A 23,817-nucleotide genomic window follows, 5' to 3' on the forward strand; every position below is an offset into this window, starting at 1 on the left:
AAACGACATTGGAGACTTATGGTAGAGGAATGAACATTAAATTCTATGGAAACAGCTCTGGTGGACATTCCTGCAGTCAGCATGCCATTTCCATGCTCCCACAAAACTTAAAAAGACATCTGTGGCATTGTGACAAAACTGCACATTTTAGAGTGGCATTTTATTGTCCCCAGCACAAGGTGCACCTGTGCAATGATCATGTTTAATCAGCTTCTTGATATGCAATACTGGTCAGGTGGATGGATTATCTTGGCAAAGGATAAAATGCTCACTTAAAGGGATGTAAACACATTTGTGCACACAATTTGAGAGAATTCAGATTTTTGTGTGTATGTAAAATTTCTGGGATCTTTTATTTCAGCTCATGAAACATGGGACCAACACTTTTCATGATACGGTGATATTCAGTTCAATATATTTACTGATAAATTACATGGTAATATTGTATACAGCAACAACCTATTAACTGCTTGTTTGTTTGAGGTTCATTACCAAAAACAAGTAGGCACCATTTGATACTAGAGGTAACAATGTTGTTCCCAATTGTGTTGATTTCCAAAGTAATTATCAGTAGGTGCCCTCTGTTATCATGCAAATTCTTAGCAAATACCCTGCCTATACAGCCAAGTTACTCATTGTGTATTTATTCCTCATGGTATTACCTTATTTTTTTCTGCATTGTTGGGAAGAGGCCATAAGTAAGCTGTCCACTGTTAGTCTACACCTGTCGTTTACAAAGAATGTGACAAATACAATTTGAGAGTTTTACCACAACCTTGTCAACACTTTTCTCAGCACTTTTTTCAGCAGTGAATGCAAAATAAAAGTCCCAGTTTCCACAAGACAAATATCAATACAAACTTCATCAATAATTGTAATGCCATTTTATTGACAGTTTCATCATCACATAGGACATCACAACACACACAGCTGGAGCAGACACCCCCCCCACAGACCTCATCATAGGCTGCCCCAAGCTTACTCTGCACCCGACCGGGTCGGTCTCCTTGTCTGGGTGGGGGGATGTGTACAGGTGCTGGGTGGAATGGCGCTGATGCTCAGCTTCAAGATTCGGCCGAGACATCCCTCCTGTACCTCCTCACAGCTGAAGAACAAGCAGGACACAGAGGTGTACGAGTAACTGTGCATGTAGATGGACTGAAGATGGTCTTTGACCCTTTGAAGAACCCTTTTTGGTTACAGGTAGAACTGTTTTTGGATCAATGTAGAACCTTTTCCACAGAGGGTTCTACATGGAACCCAAAAGGGTTCTACCTGAAACCAAAAAGGGTTCTTTCTCCCTGGAACCAAAATGGGTTCTCCTATGGAGACAGCAAAATAACCCTTTTGTTCTAAGAGTGTAGGACAATGGCTACTTGAATGACATCATTAAACTTTTAGCAAATGTATGCATTCATCATTTGTTCTTTACAGCATTCGCTTGCTCAGTCACCAGTGAGGATCACTATTGCTCAATCAGAATATATTGAATCAATTTACACTGAGTGTACAAAACATTAGGACATGGACTGATCAGGTGAATCCAGGTGAAAGCTATGATCCCTTATTGATGTCACTTGTTAAATACACTTCAGATGAAGGGGAGGAAACAGGGTAAAGAAGGATTTTTAAGCCTCAAGACAATTGAGACATGGATTGTGTATGTGTGCCATTCAGAGGGTGAATGCGCAAAATATTTAAGTGTCTTTGAACAGGGTATGGTAGTAGGTGCCAGGCACACCGGTTCGAGTGTGTCAAGAACAGCAATGCTGCTGGGGTTTTCACACCCAACAGTTTCCCAGTGTGTATCAAGAATGGTCCAGCACTCAAAAGACATCCAGCCAACTTGACAACTGTGGGAAGCATTGGAGTCAACACGGGCCAGCTTTCGACACCTTGTAAAGTCCATGCCGAAGAATTGAGGCTGTTATGAGGGCAAAAGGGGGGTGCAACTCAATAGTAGGAAGGTGTTCCTAATGTTTTGTACCATCAGTGTATTCAAGATGCATTGGACAAACCCAGCTGAAAACAAGCACGTATGCACACACACTTGGGAACACATCTTGGAACAGTCTTCAATGTTAACCTCAGATTAAAATGAATAAATGTCTTTGATCTATAATAACAATTTTCATAACGTGGCAAGATCGGACCTTATTCTGTGCAAAAATACATACAATCTAAGTTTAAAAATGCCAATACATCTTGTTACATGACATTTAAAATTCTATGTACATAACAGGCATAAAGCACATACAGATATAATTTACCTGTAAAATCTCCTTTAAAATCTGCAATAATAATGCAATAGTAGAAAACTAAGACAGCCCATAATATCCCATGAATACAGTATATATCTATCAATAGAGTGATACTTGGCAAAATTGTTATTTTTTTTGTTATATGAATACCGAATTCAGGTTTGGATAGACAAAGCCGTCTTTCCTATATCAACATAAACCAAGCAAAAATCCTGAGGGGCCACACTTTTTACTGAGCACTTTTTACTGAGCAGAAAAATCTCCTGGAACGCATCACAGCTGTAACTAGAGTCATGAGTTTTTCCCTGCTTAGGTCATATGGTTGGGAAAAACACCAGGCCCTTATAATAATCACTGATGAAAACTAGAAAGACCATCATCAGATCAGTCCATTGGTGTCTCATATGTAAAAGTAATTATCTGGGCTAGCTTGACTAGCTACGTCGGCTGTGTTGCTGCTCTGTTTGTCTGTGCTGCTCTCAGCAGTCGATGAGTGTTCCGACTGTGGCTCTACATCCAAGTCACCCGCATTCTTCACCGGGCTTGACAACAACGGCTCCGCATCCACCAGCATCTCCCCGTCACTAAGGCTCAGTCCACACACACCCCCCGTCTCCACAGCGACCTGCTTCCCGGGCGATGCTTCGGGGGGGGTGTCCTGGTCCTCTTTATGCCCCGCCCTTGCCTTGGCAACAGCTTTAGCCCGTTGGACAGCCAGTTTCTCGATCACCAGGTGAAGGTCTTCGTTATGTTCTTTCCACTGGCGGTACTTTTGTGACGTCAGATCAGAGTCCTCCAGGACCTTGTTAATGACTTGGAGCTCCGCCTCTTTATCCTAGAAGCACATTCAGAACAGATGGGGTCATTCACATTTTTGCATCATAATAGTAAATGAAATGTTTTTATTAGTACACTATAAAACTAGGGTCAGGAGTTTCCCCTGGCTACGTGAACTGGGGCCATGAGTTTTTCCTGCTGCTATAACTGTTCCTTTCACAACATTCTAGGTCATGGGGAAAACCACTTGTGGAAAGAGATCTTTCAAAGACAACCCAATTTAGAAAACAACATAGATCGAAGGCCACACTACGTGGAGTGAACGCTCGATTGTATGAAAGAGAACAAATGAAGACAACATTAAGAGCATACGGTCAAAAGTGAGACTACTTGTGGATATAATCCCACATAGGGCACTTATACAAAAGCGTTCAAATAAGGAGTACACATAAGTAGCGATGTAGGTCAAGTCCAGCGGACACTGCTTAGCTGAAGAGGCTCTGAGCTCTGAGGGTCGACCCGAACCTTGAGGGTGCTCTGCAGCACGCGGAGCGCGTGGGCCTTCTCGTTGATGACCGGGTTCTTGTTGCGCCGGATGAAGGACTTGCGGAAGTGGTCGTGAGTTGTGAGCTTGTCGCTGCCGATCAGGGACACGCCGCCCTCATTCAGTCGGTGGAACAGCACGCCCATCTCATCCTCCGGAGCTCCTGGTGGGAGGGGGGAATGGGAGTAGAGAGAAGGGGGGGGGGGGAGAGAGATGTACAGAGAGAGAGAGACTTTTTGTCTTTCTTTAATGATACATCCTCATTTCATTAAAACTGCACCACTCCACCCTCCACCCCTCTTTAAAAAAACAAATATCCCCTGTGCTGCATACTCACCTTGCCCTCTACCTCACGATACCAAACAAAATCACACATCACTATATCCAAAACCTCACCACTTCTACAATCGTATATCCAACCCATCTTCCCCAGCTATACAGATGGCTTCCCCGACACACTTTTTAAAATCATTTTATAGAACTCATTAAATAATAGTAAAGGGTCTGTTATCGCCCCGCCTTTGACCCTGTTCCTCCTTGTTAGCCAAATAGCCAAATTTGCCAGAGCAAACAGAAAATTCAACAACACACATTTGGCCTTTTCTTTATTCAAATACATGTACCCCATTATAAACATCCCGACAGTGAACTCCACCCCCAACCTCTCACAAAGACAAACTCCCCCAGGCTCGGAGTGTTAAAGTCCAAGTCCTCCATACCCCCTTGCCAGTCCCCAGTCTCTGCCGTCACCTGCAGTGGCGGAAACATTGGTGCCCCCCCCCCCGGCAGCTCCAACACCCCCCTTACCGGCTCAGACAGTGCCTCCTGGACCTCCCCCAGGAATCCCTCCAGCAGCCTAAGAGATGTTAGTCCTGTTTGTTGTGCCAGGACTTCCGTGGTTTTCCACCCCTCCTACCCAAGCAGCCACAGGTCACCCAGCCTTAGTAAACCCGCTGCTGCCATCAGTATCTTCTGCAGGGTAGCCAATTGAACCGATCTCAAAAGGATCGCAGGACTGTGGAAGATAGGCCCCTCCCACACCCACAGCACAGGCCCCACACCCCCTTCTAGTGTGGGCCTTAGCAGCTGCCAGGCCCTCAGCACCGCAGAGTAAAAATCAGAGACCTGCTGTAGTCAGCCTCTCCTGCTGGTCCAACCCTAATCCGCCAGCTCTCCTCAGCAGCATGCATGGTGGTTCCCTCCAGCCAACATCAGTATGGTACAGCAGTCTCTGTGTCGCCTTTAGTCGGAATGCAGCCACCCTGCTCTCCAGTTCCACCAGGCCCTGTCGTCCTTCGTGGACGGACATGTACAACACTGCGGCCCTCAGCCAGTGATGGCCCAACCAGAAAAAAATCCACCAGCTTGCGTTGCAGGTCTGCGGCGAGGGAATTGAGGACAGCCAGTTTATGCCACAGGGAAGATGCCACCAGGTTGTTGATTATCAGCACCCTCCCCCCTATATGACACTTGGGACAGGAGCCACCTCCACCTGGCCAGTCTTGACACCACTGCCTGTTGACAGCCCCTCCCAGTTCTTCTTGACCCACCTCTCCGAGCTCAGGTACACCCCCAAAATGTTAAAGCCCTTGCACAACCCCACTGCAAATCCCACGCAAAAGAACACCCACGCAACACGCAAAAGAAGTCCAGTCCAATTATTCCCCAGACTTTTTTATAAAACTCCACTGTGAGTCCATCAACCCCCAGTGCACGGCTGGGGGACAACAACTGGGCTCTGTCAGTTCATGGGACAACAGGGGAATGTCAATTTCATCCCTCTGTGCCAGAGAGATCTTAGGGAGTTCTGCAAACAAAACCTGAGCACACATAGGATGACACAGTTCTGCCCTATAGAACGATATAAAACTCCACAGTCCGCTCCCGCATCTCCTACAGCAGAGGTCACCCGCCCATCCGACATCCGCAGACAATGCATACCCTTGGCTTCCCCGCTCTGTCTTTTCAAACCAAAGAAGTAGGAGCTGGGAGCATCCATCTACTTGAGCATGGAGAAGCTAGCTCTTACTACCTTTGCTTTAACCTGGAAAAAACTGCCTAGGTACCTACATAATTCAGCTAAATTAGCCTGGAGGCCTACATTGCCTTGCCCCACCAGCTCTACCTCCACTTCACTGATACTACACTCGAGTTCCCCCAATACTCTCCTAGCCTCTGAAGATGAGAGAGCTGAATACTGTTGACAGAAAAGCTGAATTTTGACTTTTCCCACATCCCACCATTGACTCACTCCTCTTTTCGCTGCCCCCACCGTTCCCCGAAAAATCTGGAAACCCGAGCAAAAAGTGGCATCTTGTAAGAGCTTTACATTAAACTTCCAATAGGATACCTGCCGAGGCCCTGGTGAAATAGACAGCCGAGCCATGGTTATGTGGTGATCCAAAAACCCCACCGGGAGAATGGTAGCGTCCAACAGCCTATTGCTCTGATTCCTGGACATGTAAAAGCGATCAAGTCGGGCTGCACTCACCCTAGCCCCAAAAACCTTCACCCATGTATACTGGCTTGTGTTGGGATGTCTAGTTCTCCAAACATCCACTAGGTCAAACTGCTTAATGATGTCCCTTAACACCCCCACTGAGGCTGAAGGAGGCTCCACCCCATTTCTATCTTTCGTAAAAGTTCCAGTCCCCGCCAACCACCAGCATCTCCTCAGGCGCTACCTGTGAGAGTTCCTGTCTAAGATACCCAAACAGACGCCCCCTCTCTCTCTCTGTGTTAAGTGCATACACATTAATAAGGACAAAACCCCTGTTGTTAATTTCTGCTTTTACTACAAGCAGTCTACCCCTACACACCTCCATTGGAGGAGCACATTTTTACAGCCAGACCCGGTGCAAAAAGAACTACCACCATTTGTTCCATGGCTCAGTACACTTGACCCTTTCCACCAGAGCCCCCAATCGATTTCATTCACCACATCACTATAAGTCTCCTGCAGAACCAACACTTGTACTTTTTTGTTTGTTTTACATATTCACCCAACAGACTCCTCTTTCCCGCATCTGTGGTGCCATTTATATAAAGCGAGCCTACCCGAAGAGTCTCCATATGAAGTGGGAGAAAAGCCAGCAAAGAAAGAGGCCAATAGCAAAGCTCAAAAAGCCCCGGTGCAAGAAAAAAAACATTTATCTCAACAGCATCTAAAGGTAGACCCTTAAGCACAGTTGTGACCCACTTCCTCAACCTAAAACGTTTCCTGGGTGAGAGGACACCATGCCCCTCATTTTTCATAGCGTGTTGTACTGATCTTACAAACTTTCCCGGATCGCAAAAAAAGCTTCAAGATTAACCTTTTTCCCTTTAGTCTCATTCATGAACCTTGACAGTTCCTTCACTGGGTACTTTGACCCCTCTGCCTGAATGGCTGTCAACTCCGTACCCATTGAGGAGGAGTCTGAAAAGAAAGCCTCCTCTTCGTCATCTTCCTCTTCCTCAGACTCACCTTCTTCCTCCTCCTCCTCATCTCCCATCTTGACCACCTGCCCTTTCTCTCGTCGGGGCCTCCACCCCAGCACCAGGCAAAGGTTCCTTAGTGCCATTGACCACACCAGGGTCTCCACTCCCACCTTTCTTCTCCACCGCTTGACACCCTCCTCCACCGCCCCTAGTCGCATGCCCTTCCCCACTATACTCTCCTCATCCACTAGTATAACCTGACTAGGCCCAGCCTCATCTACACCACCATCCATAGCATGACTAGACCAAGCCTCAGATACACCACACCACAATCTATAGCCTGACTAGACCCAGCCTCATCTACACCACACCACAATCTATAGCCTGACTAGACCCAGCCTCATCTACACCACACCACAATCTATAGCATGACTAGACCCAGCCTCATCTACACCACACCACAATCTATAGCCTGACTAGACCCAGCCTCATCTACACCACACCACAATCTATAGCATGACTAGGCCCAGCCTCTGCATCTCAAGGACCCCTACATGTTGACCTCAATTTTCCCCACTGGCGCTTGTACACTCACCTTGTCTACGGCCTTTATGTGGGCACGCAAAGCTCTTATGCCCCCAAATCTCCACACTTAAAGCACCGCAGACTATCTGTGCTGGCAAACCCCGCGTAGAGCCCCTCTCCATGCCTCACTTTAAAATTCACATTTAACTGTTGCTCATTTTTATTCAGAAACATGAACACTTGCCTCCGGAAAACAAAACAGCATGCTTGACGGCATCTGCCTGAAAACCTGCCGACAGTACATGAAAACCGCTAGCAAACTTACCAAACCAACTCATCTTTTTCAGGATTAGATAATCTGTAATAAACATTAGCAGATTCGCAACTACCCCCCTAGTCGAAGGAGTGAAATTGGCACCAACACATCCCTTACAAATATTCCACTAGCAATCAGCCTACCCACCAAATGTACTCTTTTCATGAACACAACCACAGCTTTGTTCATTCTGGATGCGGAATGTATAAATTCAGTTCCTACCTGTTCACCGACCGTGAGCAGAACCTTATCCACCTTAACTCCATCCTCAGGAACACACCTGATTCCATGCCGTAATGACAGTGTTTCCTCCGTGCTAGGCCGCGAGGCCATCGCGCACACCACACCATTCAAAACCCCAGGAAACTAAAATTCCATCCTCTTCCTGCCTAACTTTGGGGGGAAAAAAACTGTGGGTACGCTAAACTAACAGTGTGTTAACCCACCAATGTTTCCGCCACTGCAGGTGACGGCAGTGGTCATTAAAGAAATGACCATGGAAAGAATCAAGAAAATAAGGAAGGACAGAGCCCTCCACACCACCTGTCAACTACAAAACACTCCTAGCATGCACTGAGCGAGAGAGAGCGAGAGAATATGTTGTTGTAATTCACTTTTGGCATTGTATCTTTTCATGCTTTCGACACCAATACAACTTATTGAGAAGGAGGGGGGGCTGATTAGATATCATGACACAAAGGAGGCAGACAAATAAACACATTCTAGAATCGCTGGTGGCACAATTTGAAGACACTGGGGAGAGACAGGCAGACAACAGCCATGATGAAGCTGGCGAAACCCCCAGAACATTGGGGCCATCTGGTAGAAATTAAACCGGATCCATCAATGGAACCCCCTATAGGCCAATACGACTCTCTTATTCCACCTTGTGGTGAAACAGAAGTGCTGCACTCTACCATACAGTACCTGGGCTTCTGCTGCGCCCTGTGGGTGGACCAGGTACGTGCATCTTGTCCTTCTTATCTTTGTCCTTGCCCCTGTCCTTTCCCTTGTCCTTTCCCTTGTCCTTGTCCTTCCTGGCCCGAGGCAGTGTGTTGGACAGAGTTTTCTGGTGTCCATCAAACACAACACATTAGATTTATATGGAACATCACTTGATTTTTTTATGAGTGGATGTAGGGAAGGACGGAGAGAGAGGTAGAGAGGTGGGAAAGGGTTAGAGGGAGCGAAAGAGGGAGAGAGAACGAGAGCAGAAAGAGACATTACTAGAGTCAAGAGTTCTTCCTGAGCATGTCATCTGACGAGAAAAAACTGAGTCGGTTAAGAACAAATTGTTATTTTACCGGTACGATGATGGCCTGGCAAGTAACAAGAGACAAGTGCAGCAATAAACAATCAAATAAAAAAAGAATAGTACAGTGCAGAATAAGACTGACATCAAAACACAAAAAGACAGAAACAATGCATGCGTTTGTGTGTATGTGTGTGGTTCTCCTCACCGTGTAGATCTTATTTCTGTGTGGAGAAGGAGAAGACCCCTCATCTTCTGACTCTGTCTCACTGTAACACTCTGTCCACAAAGACAAAAATCAACCTTAGCATTATTATTTCCACTTGTCCACGTGGGTTCGATTCCCGCTGGGGACACCTATACGGGAAACAATGTATGCACACACGACTGTTAGTGGCTTTGGATAAAAACTGTCAGCTAAATGGCATACATTATTATTAATATATACGGTGCATTCGGAAAGTATTCAGACCCCTTGACTTTTTCCACATTTTGTTATGTTACTGCCATACTCTAAAATGGATTTGAAAAAATATATCGACACACAATACCCTATAATGACAAAGCAAAAACAGGTTTTTAGAACATATTTCAAATGTACGTATTAAAAATGAAAAAAATGAAAATGCACAGTCTGCAAAGCTGTCAAGGCAAAGGGTGGCTACTTTGAAGAATCTCAAATATCAAATAAATGTAGATTTGTTTAACACTTTTGTTTAACCCTTTTGACTGCTACTGTGTATATTTATTATTTTTATTTCATATATGTATTTTTTTTTTATAACAGACAACGATGAGACAACCTATAGGGAGGAGGTCAGAGGGCTAGCAGTGTGGTGCCAGGACAACAACCTCTCCCTCAACATTAGCAAGACAAAGGAGCTGACAGTGGACCACAGGAAATGAAGGGCCGAACACACCCCCATTCACATCAACAGGGCTGTAGTACAGCGGGTGTTCCTTGGTGTCCACATCACCAACAAACTATCATGGTCCAAACACACCAAGAAAGTCGTGAAGAGGGCACGACAACACTTTTTCCCACACAGGAGACTGAAAAGATTTGGCATGGGTCCCTAGATCCTCAAACAGTTCTACAGCTGCACCATTGAGAGCATCATGGCCGGTTGCATCACCACCTGCTATGGCAACTGCTCGACATTCGACCGTAAGGCGCTACAGAGGGTAGTGCATACAGCCCAGTACATCACTGGGGCCAAGCTTCCTGCCATCCAGGACCTATATACTAGGCAGTGTCAGAAGAAGGCCCAAAGTCAGTGACTGTTTTCTCTCTCCTACCGCACGGCAAGCGGTACCGGAGAACCAAGTCTAGGTCTAAAAGGCTCCTTAACAGGCTCCAAGCCACAAAGCTGCTGAACAATTAATCAAATGGCCACCCGGACTACTTGCATTGACACACCACCCCACTTTGTTTTTACACTGCTGCTACTAACTGTTTATTATCTATGCATAGTCACTTTACCCCTACCTAAATGTAGAAATTACCTCGACTAACCTGTACCCCGGCACATTGACTCGGTACCAGGACCGATTGTTGTACCATTATTGTCATTTTGTGTTGTTAATAATAATAAAGTATTATTATTATTGCATTTTTCTACTTTAGTTTATTTAGTAAAAAGAAAACTCTTTAAAACTTCATTGTTGGTTAAGCGCTTGTAAGTAAACTTTTCACACTAAGGTCTACACCTGTTGTATTCAGCACGTGACAAATAACATTTGATTATATATATATACAGCTGAACTCGGAAGTTTACATACACTTAGGTTGGAGTCATTAAAACTCATTTTTCAACCACTCCACAAATGTCGTGTTAACAAACTATAGTTTTGGCAAGTCGGTTAGGACATCTACTTTGTGCATGACAAGTAATTTTTCCAACCATTGTTTACAGACAGATTATTTCACTTAAAATTCACTGTATAACAATTCCAGTGGGTCAGAAGTTTACGTACAGTAAGTTGACTGTGTCTTTAAACAGCTTGGAAAATTCCAGAAAATGATGTCATGGCTTTAGAAGCTTCTGATAGGCTAATTGACATAATTTGAGTCAATTGGAGGTGTACCTCTGGATGTATTTCAAGGCCTACCTTCAAACTCAGTGCCTCTTGCTTGACATAATGGGAAAATCAAAAGAAATCAGCCAAACATTTGTAGACCTCCACAAGTCTGGTTCATCCTTGGGAGCAATTTCCAAATGCCTGAAGGTACCACGTTCATCTGTACAAACAATAGTACGCAAGTATAAACACCATGGGACCACGCAGCCGTCATACCGCTCAGGAAGGAGACGCGTTCTTTGGTGCGAAAAGTGCATATCAATCCCAGAACAACAGCAAAGGACCTTGTGAAGATGCTGGAGGAAACCGGTACAAAAGTATCAATAGCCACAGTAAAACGAGTCCTATATCGACATAACCTGAAAGGAGGCTTAGCAAGGAAGAAGCCACTGCTCCAAAACCGCCATAAAAAGCCAGACTACGGTTTGCAACTGTACATGGGGACAAAGATCATACTTTTTGGAGAAATGTCCTCTGCTCTGATGAAACAAAAATATAACTATTTGGCCATAATGACCATCGTTATGTTTGGAGGAAAAAGGGGGAGGGTGGAAGCCGAAGAACACCATCCCAACCGTAAAGCATCATGTTGTGGGGGTGCTTTACTGCAGGAGGGACTGGTGCACTTCACAAAATAGACGGCATCATGAGGAAGGAAAATGATGTGGATATATTGAAGCAACATCTCAAGACATCAGTCAAGAAGTCAAAGCTTGGTCGCAAATGGGTCTTCCAAACGGACAATGACCCTAAGCATACTTCCAAAGTTGTGGCAAAATGGCTTAAGGACAACAAAGTCAAGGTATTGGAGTGGCCATCACAAAGCCCTGACCTCAATCCTATAGAAAATTTGTGGGCAGAACTGAAAAAGCGTGTGCGGGCAAGGAGGCCTACAAACCTGACTCAGTTATACCAGCTCTGTCAGGAGGAATGGGCCAAAATTCACCCAACTTATTGTGGGAAGCTTGTGGAAGGCTACCCGAAACACTTGACCCAAGTTAAACAATTTAAAGGCAATGCTACCAAATACTAATTGAGTGTATGTGAACTTCTGACCCACTGGGAATGTGATGAAATAAATAAAAGCTGAAATACATCATTCTCTCAACTATTATTCTGACATATCACATTCTTAAAATAAAGTGGTGATCCTAACTGAACTAATACAGGGAATTTTTACTAGGATTCAATGTCAGGAATTGTTAAAAACTGAGTTTAAATGTATTTGGCTAAGGTGTATGTAAACTTACGACTTCAACTGTATCTAATCTATCTACATACATATATAAATAACTATTTTTTTTTAAAACACATTAGTTTGGTTACCCAGACACAGATAAGCAAAATCATGCACAATGGAGAATCTCCATTTAAACTAGTCCAGTAGTAGGCTGGATTTGGCTACTGTCAGGGACAACTGTAAGATGGAAAATGGTGACAAAATACATATCTTCATCCAATCAAAATCTCAAGATTTCATGTAAAGCTTCTCCTACCCTCTTCGCTGTCCGGTGGCCCTTTGTGGAACTTCTTGTGTTTTTGGATGGCTGAAATCAGACAGTTGATCCACCTGCAGAGGAAGAGACAGCATTCACTCCAGGGCTTGTATTCATAAAGCTATTAGGAGTACTGATCTAGATGGAAATGTCAAATGCTTTATTATCTAAATGCTGTGTGTGTGTGGCCGGCGGAGAGAAACGAAATGGTGCAGTTTGAGGCCAAGTGGCGTAGAGTGATGCGGTGCTGGAGATGGGGGTGTGAGCAGGTGCATCTGGGCAGGGTTGATGTTGTGTATGCTTGAGTGTGTCTGTATGTTGTCGTTTGTACAGTTGAAGTCGGAGGTTTCCATAGACCTTAGCCAAATACATTTAAACTCAGTTTTTCACAGTTCCAGACATTTAATCCTACAAAAATTCCCTCTTAGGTCAGTTAGGATCACCACTTTATCTTAAGAATGTGAAATGTCAGAATAATAAGTGAGAGAATGATTTATTTCAGCTTTTATTTATTTCATCAGATTCCCAATGGGTCAGAAGTTTACATACAGTCAATTAGTATTTGGTAGCATTGCCTTTAAATTGTTTAACTTGGGTCAAACGTTTCAGGTAGCCTTCCACAAGCTTCCCACAATAAGTTGGGTGAATTTTGGCCCATTCCTCCTGACAGAGCTGGTGTAAGTGAGTCAGGTTTGTAGGCCTCCTTGCTCGCACACACTTTCAGTTCTGCCCACAAATTTTCTATAGGATTGAGGTCAGGGCTTTGTGATGGTCACTCCAATACCTTGACTTTGTTGTCCTTAAGCCATTTTGCCACAACTTTGGAAGCATGCTTGGGGTCATTGTCCATTTGGAAGACCTATTTGCGACCAAGCTTTAACTTTCTGACGGATGTCTTGAGATGTTGCTTCAATATATCCACATATTTTTCCTCCCTCATGATACCATCTATTTTGTGAAGTACACCAGTCCCTCCTGCAGCAAAGCACCCCCACAACATGATGCTGCCACCCCCGTGCTTCACGGTTGGGATGGTGTTCTTCGGCTTGCAAGCCTCCCCCTTTTTCCTCCAAACATAACGATGGTCATTATGGCCAAATAGTTCTATTTTTGTTTCATCAGAGCAGAGGACATTTCTCCAAAAAGTATGATCTTTGTCCCCATGTGCAGTTGCAAACCGTAGTCTGGCTTTTTCATGGCGGTTTTGGAGCGGTGGCTTCTTCCTTGCTGAGCAGCCTTTCAGGTTATGTCGATATAGGACTCGTTTTACTGTGGCTATAGATACTTTTGTACCTGTTTCCTCCAGCAGCTTCACAAGGTCCTTTGCTGTTGTTCTGGGATTGATTTGCACTTTTCGCACCAAAGTACGTTCATCTCTAGGAGACAGAACGCGTCTCCTTCCTGAGCGGTATGACGGCTGCGTGGTCCCATGGTGTTTATACTTGCGTACTATTGTTTGTACAGATGAACGTGGTTCCTTCAGGCGTTTGGAAATTGCTCCCAAGGATGAACCAGACTTGTGGAGGTCTATGATTTTTTGGCTGAGGTCTTGGCTGATTTCTCCATGATGTCAAGAAAAGAGGGACTGAGTTTGAAGGTAGGCCTTGAAATACATCCAGAGGTACACCTCCAATTGACTCAAATGATGTCAATTAGCCTATCAGAAGCTTCTAAAGCCATGACATCATTTTCTGGAATTTTCCAAGCTGTTTAAAGGCACAGTCAACTTACTGAATGTAAACTTCTGACCCACTGGAATTGTGATACAGTGAATTATATGTGAAATAATCTGCCTGTAAACAATGGTTGGAAAAATGACTTGTGTCATGCACAAAGTAGATGTCCTAACCAACTTGCCAAAACTATAGTTTGTTAACAAGACATTTGTGGAGTGGTTGAAAGACGAGTTTAAATGACTCCAACCTAAGTGTATGTAAACTTCCGACTTCAACTGTATTTGAATGTTTTGTATTGTAAAAAAATTAAGAGGAGCTTTTTAGATCATATTGAATATGAATACACAGACAGGGGGAAGCTGATTCTAGATCGGCACTCCTACTTTGAGACGCTTTATAAATACGGACCGGGCCATCAAGCAGCTATTAGCACGCATTAGAAACGAGGAGGAAACACCGGACGGAAGAGTTCCGAAAAATACCACATTTTGATCGAATGCCTGTGAGGCTAAGCAGGCTACTGGGAAAACATTGTTTTTATGTACAGTTATGCACTTTGAATTTCCTCCAAGCAACCAACTACCCCACTGGGATCATTTCAGAAAAGAAAATTCAGCTTATGCCCACAAGTCTTTACTTTAAACTGGAACAAAAACAACCTATGTAATTCTCTGCCTATTTCTGTAGTACTAACAAACCACTAGAAGGTGGCAGCGAAGACTATTGTATATGCTCAGAAGTCAGAACTCATATCTCGCTTTACCTTACCTGCCTGTGATCAAACTATGTGTGGTCTGTGCGGGAGAGATAAAGGCTCTGCTTTAAGCGTGTGCTTGTGTGCGTGAGAGAGCGATAGCACCAGACCGTGGCAGAGACAGGGATAACAGCTGTATAATGTTTCAGAGCAAGACTTAGTGAGTGGAATGGAAAGATTCAATCTATTGTTGATTCTGTCACACAGCAGTGATTATAGGGGAGTTGAAGTGGAATCAAACAACCCATACCATCATAATGTTCCAGTTTGTTCAATAAAACCTAATGTGACATACAGGGCTGTTACGGTGACTGTATTACCACCACACCGGCGGTCAAGAGTCATGACAGCAGTCAAATTCCATGTGACCGTTTAGTCACGGTAATTAGACTTCTCCAAGCTCTGATGCTGCTGATGGTCATTAGTAGCTTACCAAACTCGCTAACTGCCTGGTACTCAGCACTCTATTGTTCACTCTAATCACTCTGACATCAATGCAAATGTAATCAAAAATCTAATCAAAATCATGAGTGCCCATGAGCTAATGTTGAGCAATATTTCTACATGCTATGCAATTGCATGAGAAAACAAAGTTTAGAATTGGCCTCTAGCATTCTACAGGCTAGGCCTACTAAAAAAAGAAACGTCCTCTCACTGTCAACTGCATTTATTTTCAGCAAACTTAACATGTGTAAATATTTGTATGAACATAACAAGATTCAACAACTGAGACATAAACTGAACAAGTTACACAGACGTGTGACTAACAGAAATTTAATAATGTGTCCCTGAACAAAGGGGGGGGGGGGGGGGGGGTCAAAATCAAAAGTAACAGTCAGTATCTGGTGTGGCCACCAGGTGCATTAAGTACTGCAGTGCATCTCCTCCTCATGGACTGTACCAGATTTGCCCATTCTTGCTGTGAGATGTTACCCCACTCTTCCACCAAGGCACCTGCAAGTTCCCGGACATTTCTGGGGGGAATGGCCCTAGCCCTCACCCTCCGATCCAACAGGTCCCAGACGTGCTCAATGGGATTGAGATCCGGGCTCCCCTAGCTGGCCATGGCAGAACACTGACATTCCATGTGTTATTTCATAGTTTTGATGTCTTCAATACTATTCTACAATGTAGAAAATAGTAAAAATAAAGACAAATCCTGGAATGAGTAGGTGTATCCAAACTTTTGACTGGTACTGTATATTATTTAGTGTAAAGACAACATTAAAGACAACATTAAGTTAAGAAGGGTGACAATATTAGCCTATCACTTGTGAAAGGCAAGAAACAATGCATACCTTCTTTTTGCGACTTTTTTAAGTCATAGTCGCACACCTCATGTATCCAAGCCCACAAGTCTATATGTTTTGTATCACAACTAAAGTGGACAAATAACTTCTTAAAATTAAGCACATTAATCCGCTTTATAACCGGTGTAGAGCCTGGCGTGCGGCAGGTAGCCTGGCGGGTAGGAGCGTTGGACCAGTAACCAAAAGGTTGCGGGATCGAATCCCCGAGCTGACAAGGTAAAAATCTATTGTTCTGCCCCTGAGCAAGGCAGTTAACCCACTGTTCCCTGGGTGCCGAAGATGTGGATGTCGATTAAGGCAACCCTCCGCACCTCTCTGATTCAGAGGGGTTGGGTTAAATGCAGAAGACACATTTCAGTTGAATGCATTCAGTTGTACAACTGACAAGGTATCCCCCTTTCCCTAACTGGCATACATAGGCTGCAAGTTTGAGGAAGATCATTTCCACCATAACAATGCACCTTTATAATAAAGCATTACATGCATAATCACATTTGCCATCAATTTTGAGAACAATGTCTTCCCACTAATTGATTGCATTTTGGAACATTCGCTCTTATAGCCTACTGCCATGTGCACATTCAAAATGTTAAGCTAAATGATCAGCCTCATTGCTTTTAAAAGGTTTTTTGATGCGAGTGGTTTTATTAATTTGGGATCTATCACATCCTACAATTGTCCCAGAGTATGTTTGGAAAATGTATTTATTGCACAGAAGAACAAGTTGACCAATAGAATAGGTGAACTTTTGTAATATGGGGGATAGTAGATTGACAAAGGCTAGTACTATTGCTGTTCGTTAGGCCTACTCATCTTGTTGCCTGACGTAAAGTAGGCAACACGGACTGTTAAAACATCTTTAGTATGCGCCTCGGAATTCGATAAGAGGGACGCGCGCGGTTGCGTCCCGGATGTGTCCATCTTCATTCACTTGTAGCCTACTTCTTAGCTGAAACGCCTGTGAGAAGGACCTGATCACATGACGGGCATTGGCTACATCAGAGAGCCATGTAAGTGAGAGGTGCTTCAGAGCTCGGTAGCCGGGAGAAGCGAATTATAATTAGTCTATTATATTCAGCCCAAGGGCAAAATGGCCACAAAAAGGCATGGATTTTTTTTTAGGGGGCATTACGGCCACACAAGGGGGATGCCGCCAAGAGTGTGTGCAGCTTGCGACTTTTTTGAAATCATCAGAGTCCCATCATGCAGCCTTAAAATATATTAAACATCAAAACAAATGGCCCGACGTTTGTATCACAACTAAAGTTGCATAAATAACTATAAATGAAGCATATAGGGGGACCCGTTTCTTTGTTAACTGAAAATATCCTCTCTCTTTTATTAACCCATGATCAATTGTATTCTTCATACTATAAAATAATGTCATGGAATTCTAAGCAAATCTTGTCTGCTAAATGAACCAGTGTAGCCCACAGCCATATGGCATAGCCATATCAGGGCCTAACATAAGGACAACTCAGAGTATGCTATTCTGTTCTTGTGAAGTGTGTTTCTCATCTCATATGTATATACTGTATTCTATTGTACTGTATTTTAGTCAATGCCACTCCGACATTACTCGATCTAATATTTATATATTTCTTAATTCCATTATTTTAATTTTTGATTTGTGTGTACTGTTGTGAATTATTAGATCCTACCGCACTGTTGGAGCTAGGAACACAAGCATTTCGCTACACCCACAATAACATCTGCTAAATATGTGTATGTGACCAATAAAATGTGATTTTATTTGAAATAGACTACATTTGCTTCATATCATGTTTCCTTAGAACTGTCTAAAATAAATAATGGTTTTATTTGACTTTTTAAAATGGAGATGTTCCAAAGGTCTGCATCAGTGCCTTGTAGGCTATGCGTGGAAGCCAGGAGATGCTAAACATGTTTATGCTAATTAACGGTCAATTACCGTGTGAAACCTGCAGTTATTTGCTTGACAATCACCGGCTCCACAGTCCTAGTGACATATCCAGTGAGCACGACATGTTGAAATACCTCTTTCTTGTGCTCATAGGGTAGCCTCTATCTTTATCTTTATGGCCTAGTCCCTGATATGTGTGTGCCACGTGACAATGACAGGAATGGAGTTGGAAAGAGAGCACAAACAGATCTGGGACAAGGCTAACGTGGCCCATGTCTGATATAATAACCTTCTCTAAAGTAAGAGCCATCACTGACCATGGTTGGAACCTATGTGGCATGCAGCAGGTCAGCCACCAGGGGGAGACTCGTCGAGGCACGGTGACAGACGGAGTATACATTTTTTTTATTTAACCAGGTAGGCTAGTTGAGAACAAGTTCTCATTTAGAACTGCGGCCTGGCCAAGATAAAGCAAAGCAGTGTGACACAGACAACAACACAGAGTTACACATGGAGTAAACAGTAAACAAGCCAATAACACAATAAACAAGTCAATGACACAGTAGGAAAAAAAGAAAGTCTATATACAGTGTGTGCAAAAGGAGGAGGTAGGCAATAAATAGGCCATAGGAGCGAATAATTACAATTTAGCAGATGAACACTGGAGTGATAAATGAGCATATGATGATGTGCAAGTAGAAATACTGGTGTGCAAAAGAGCAGAAAAGTAAATAAAATAAAAACAGTATGGGGATGAGGTAGGTAGATTGGGTGGGCAATTTACAGATGGACTATGTACAACTGCCACGATCGGTTAGCAGCTCAGGTAGCTGATGTTTAAAGTTGGTGAGGGAAATAAAAGTCTCCAACTTCAGCGATTTTTGCAATTCGTTCCAGTCATTGGCAGCAGAGAACTGGAAGGAAAGGCGGCCAAATGAGGTGTTGGCTTTGGGGATGATCAGTGAGATATACCTGCTGGAACGTGTGCTACGGGTGGGTGTTGTTATCGTGACCAGTGAACTGAGATAAGGCGGAGCTTTACCTAGAATAGACTTATAGATGACCTGGAGCCAGTGGGTCTGGCGACGAACATGTAGCAAGGGCCAGCCGACTAGAGCATACAGGTCGCATTGGTGGGTGGTATAAGGTGATTTGGTAACAAAACGGATGGCACTGTGATAGACTGCATCCAGTTTGCTGAGTAGAGTAATGGAAGCTATTTTGTAGATGACATCGCCGAAGTCGAGGATCGGTAGGATAGTCAGTTTTACGAGGGTAAGTTTGGCGGCGTGAGTGAAGGAGGCTTTGTTGCGAAATAGAAAGCCGATTCTAGATTTGATTTTGGATTGGAGATGTTTAATATGAGTCTGGAAGGAGAGTTTACAGTCTAACCAGACACCTAGGTATTTATAGTTGTCCACATATTCTAGGTCGGAACTGTCCAGGGTGGTGATGCTAGTCGGGCAGGCAGGTGCGGGCAACGAACGGTTGAAAAGCATACATTTGGTTTTACTAGCGTGTAAGAGCAGTTGGAGGCCACGGAAGGAGTGTTGTATGGCATTGAAGCTCGTTTGGAGGTTTGCTAGCACAGTTTCCAAGGAACGGCCAGAAGTATACAGAATGGTGTCGTCTGCGTAGAGGTGGATCAGGGAATCGCCCGCAGCAAGAGCGACATCATTGATATATACAGAGAAAAGAGTTGGCCCGAGAATTGAACCCTGTGGTACCCCCATAGAGACTGCCAGAGGTCCGGACAACATGCCCTCCGATTTGACACACTGAACTCTGTCTGCAAAGTAGTTGGTGAACCAGGCGAGGCAGTCATTAGAAAAACCAAGGCTATTGAGTCTGCCGATAAGAATACGGTGATTGACAGAGTCGAAAGCCTTGGCCAGGTTGATGAAGATGGCTGCACAGTACTGTCTTTTCTCGATGGCGGTTATGATATCGTTTAGAACCTTGAGCGTGGCTGAGGTGCACCCGTGACCGGCTCGGAAACCGGATTGCACAACGGAGAAGGTACGGTGGGATTTGAAATGGTCAGTGATCTGTTTATTAACTTGGCTTTCGAAGACTTTAGATAGGCAGGGCAGGATGGATATAGGTCTGTAACAGTTTGGGTCTAGGGTGTCACCCCCTTTGAAGAGGGGGATGACCGCGGCAGCTTTGCAATCTTTAGGGATCTCGGACGATACGAAAGAGAGGTTGAATAGGCTGGTAATAGGGGTTGCAACAATGGCGCCGGATAGTTTTTGAAAGAGAGGGTCCAGATTGTCTAGCCCAGCTGATTTGTACGAGTCCAGGTTTTGGACGGAGGAGAAGCTGGGGGGGCTTGGGCGAGTAGCTGCGGGGGGGGGGGGGGGGGGGGGAGCTGTTGGCCGGGGTTGGAGTAGCCAGGAGGAAGGCATGGCCAGCGGTTGACAAATGCTTATTGAAATGTTTGATTATCATGGATTTATCGGTGGTGACCGTGTTACCTAGCCTCAGTGCAGTGGGCAGCTGGGAGGAGGTGCTCTTGTTCTCCATGGACTTTACAGTGTCCCAAAACATTTTGGAGTTAGGGCTACAGGATGCAAATTTCTGCTTGAAAAAGCTAGCCTTTCCTTTCCTGACTGACTGCGTGTATTGGTTCCTAACTTCCCTGAACAGTTGCATATCGCGGGGACTTTTCGATGCTATTGCAGTGCGTCACAGGATGTTTTTGTGCTGGTCAAGGGCAGTCAGATCTGGAGTGGACCAAGGGCTATATCTGTTCTTAGTTCTGCATTTTTTGAACGGGGCATGCTTATCTAAGATGCATCACGAGGCGATGGCTCCCTCTGCTGGACGTGCCAGGTCTCAACGGGCTCGCCGGCCAGGACTAATTGGGGCTGATTGTGGTTGGTGAGTAATCAAGGGCTGATTGCTCACCAGCTGAACAGGTCCCATAAAGCTGCCAGAAGAGCAGCACACGGGAGGAGGGACTGGGGGAAGAAAGGTTACTCCCCGTATAGTTGGGGAAGGTTCCAGAGGTAAAAGGAGGGAGTTCAGTTTTTGTTCCCCACAGGATACAGCAAGACCTGGAGCCCAGAAGACGGTATCCCGGAGAGGGTCTCATGGGGGAGACCTTTTCTTTTGGTTTGTTGTTCAAATAAACACCCTTGAAACCGAGCTAATCCTACTCTGTCCGTGTCTGATCTGTGTAAACGTTTTGACCAAACCCCCTGGTCTGCCACACCTATAAGACAAACAACCTTGCCTGACCGACCGACCAACCAATATCACCCATTCTTTGCCTAAAAAACTACTGAATCAGAAGACGTCTCTTTAGCCATGCTACATCGTTTCAATGCAACGCATTTGAATTATAAGTGTATGCAAATCAAATCACTGGGACATTTTTATCATCGTTTCTATGGGGAATCCTCAGTTGTAGGCTTGGAAGGTATATCGTATACCGGGGTATTTGGAAGTAGCCACGGCGTGCTTTTTCAATACCATGAATTGCATTGAAACCATTTTATTTTTATAAATAATGAATATTTATTGCTACTTTTTAAGTAAATACCTGCAGTCAACTTGTGCAATATGTTAGGAGATAAAGCATTTCACCTGTCACATTAATTTCTATTATTTCACCCGTCACATAATTTTTTATTATAAAGCTTACCTGTAGTCCCCAGTCACATGTTCATAAGCGCACAATGACAAGAGACCGGAGCCTTAAGTCACTCACTGTTCTGCAGCACGCACCAGGTGATCTAGCTACAGTATGGAATTGACAAGTAAATGTTAGCCAACTAGATATCTTATACAGTGAGCTCCAAAAGTATTGGGACAGTGACATTTTTTGTTTAGTTTTTGCTCTGTACTCTAGCACTTTGGATTTGAAATGATACAATGACAACGATGTTAAAGTGCAGCTTTAGCCTGTCAGCTTTTAGGGTATTTTCAACCATATGGTGTGAACCATTTAGAAATTACAGCACTTTTTGTACATAGTCCCCCCCATTTTAGGAGACCAAAATTATTGGGACAAATGCACTTATGTTTATTAAAGTAGTAAAAAGTTAAGTATTTGGTCCCATATTCATAGCATGCAATGATTACATCAAGCTTGTGACTCTACAAACTTGTTGGTTGCATTTTATGTTTGTTTTGGTTGTGTTCAGATTATTTTGTGCCCAATATAAATGAATGGTAATTAATGTATTGTGTAATTTTGGAGTCAACTTTATTGTAAATAAGAATAGAATATATGTTTCTAAATCCACATTAATGTGGATCCTAGAATAATTACAGATAATCCTCAATGAACCGTGAATAATGATGTGTGAGAAAGTTAGACACAAATATCATACCCCCCTCAAGAATGCTAACCTCCCCTGTTATTGAAATGGTGAGAAGTTAGCATGTCTCGGGGGTATGATATTTGTGCGTCTAACACCCGACATGGATGAAAATACCTTCAAATTAAAGCTGTCAGTCTGCACTTTAACCTCATCGCCATCTTATCGTTTCAAATCCACAGTGCTGGAGTACAGAGCCAAAACAACAAGAAATGTGTCACTGTCCCAATACTTTTGGAGCTCACAGAAATGTCCTAAATGCTCTGCAGTTGTGCATTTGGTTTGCTAACTTAGTAGCTAGTTATATAGCTTGCTAAGTGGTTAGCTTCTTGCAAAATCAAGCTTCTCGCAAAATCAAGCTTCTCTTAGTAAGAGCAGAGAATCCCTTCCTGGATCAAGAGCCTTGCTGTCTAATATATGTTTTGTGCGTGCAGCAAACTGTGAGTAGCATTTGAGTTACTTTTATAACTTGATGAGTTGGGTTTATGTCAGAGACTGTATAAAATGTTTGCATGCGCTCATGAGCATTTAGCTAGCATTTGCTATGTTTTTTCCAATGTACTTGTTAGCATGGGGGAGGGGGGGCTACATCATTTGTGGGCGACGACATGTTTACTGTTGCCTTGTTTTTCCTAAAGAATTAATACTCTCACAAGCAATCGAATACTAGCATCTGTTTTGATATTCGATTAATCGTGCCCATCCCGAGTGTGTATGTGTGTGTGCGCACACGTGTGTGTATTAGCACACTGTGTGTGTGTGTTCATAATCTGTCACACTTACTTGGTCATGTCATTGACGTTCTCGGCGGCGAAGAAGAAAGTCTGGAAGCGCTGGTGGCACATTTGGAAGACACTGGGAGAAGGAGAGCGAGAGAGATGGAATGGGGCAGAGGAGAGAGGTATAGAAACAGAGGGAGAGAGCGAGATGAGAGCGACAGAGAAAGAGAGAGCGAGAGAAATTATAATTAAGTTACGGCTCCACAGCCTCATTCTTTTTCTAACCTCTCTGGATTACAACCAAATTATGATGAGTGTACTATATTACGTATTGGATCACCCCCCCAAAAATGTTTTACATTACTGTGTTGTTTACCAATAAAATGGTCTGACGGTGATGTGGACATACTCGGTATTTATATCTTGAAATAAAAAAAATACGTTCACTACAATACATTTTTAGAGAAAATGCGCA

The 23,817-nt window shown here is 43.9% G+C and overlaps 1 protein-coding gene across 3 annotated transcripts in view; it reads right to left on the reverse strand.

Annotated features, from left to right (window-relative positions):
• Positions 1-869: 869 nt before the first annotated feature.
• The window catches only part of cnksr1 (connector enhancer of kinase suppressor of Ras 1), a 90,005-nt gene continuing 67,057 nt past the window's right edge, over positions 870-23,817 (reverse strand). For all 3 annotated transcript variants that reach the window (XM_014210100.3, XM_014210099.3, XM_014210098.3), the window contains 6 exons: positions 23,407-23,478; positions 12,674-12,747; positions 9,304-9,374; positions 8,771-8,912; positions 3,564-3,745; positions 870-3,096 (listed from right to left, as the gene is read on the reverse strand). In XM_014210100.3, coding sequence (XP_014065575.1) covers positions 2,662-3,096; positions 3,564-3,745; positions 8,771-8,912; positions 9,304-9,374; positions 12,674-12,747; positions 23,407-23,478 — 976 coding nt within the window. In that variant the 3' untranslated portion in view covers positions 870-2,661. The remainder of the gene's footprint in view (positions 3,097-3,563; positions 3,746-8,770; positions 8,913-9,303; positions 9,375-12,673; positions 12,748-23,406; positions 23,479-23,817) is intronic.

The sequence above is a fragment of the Salmo salar genome, chromosome 09, assembly GCF_965601325.2.
Source record: "Salmo salar chromosome 09, fSalSal1, whole genome shotgun sequence".
Classification (NCBI taxonomy): domain Eukaryota; kingdom Metazoa; phylum Chordata; class Actinopteri; order Salmoniformes; family Salmonidae; genus Salmo; species Salmo salar.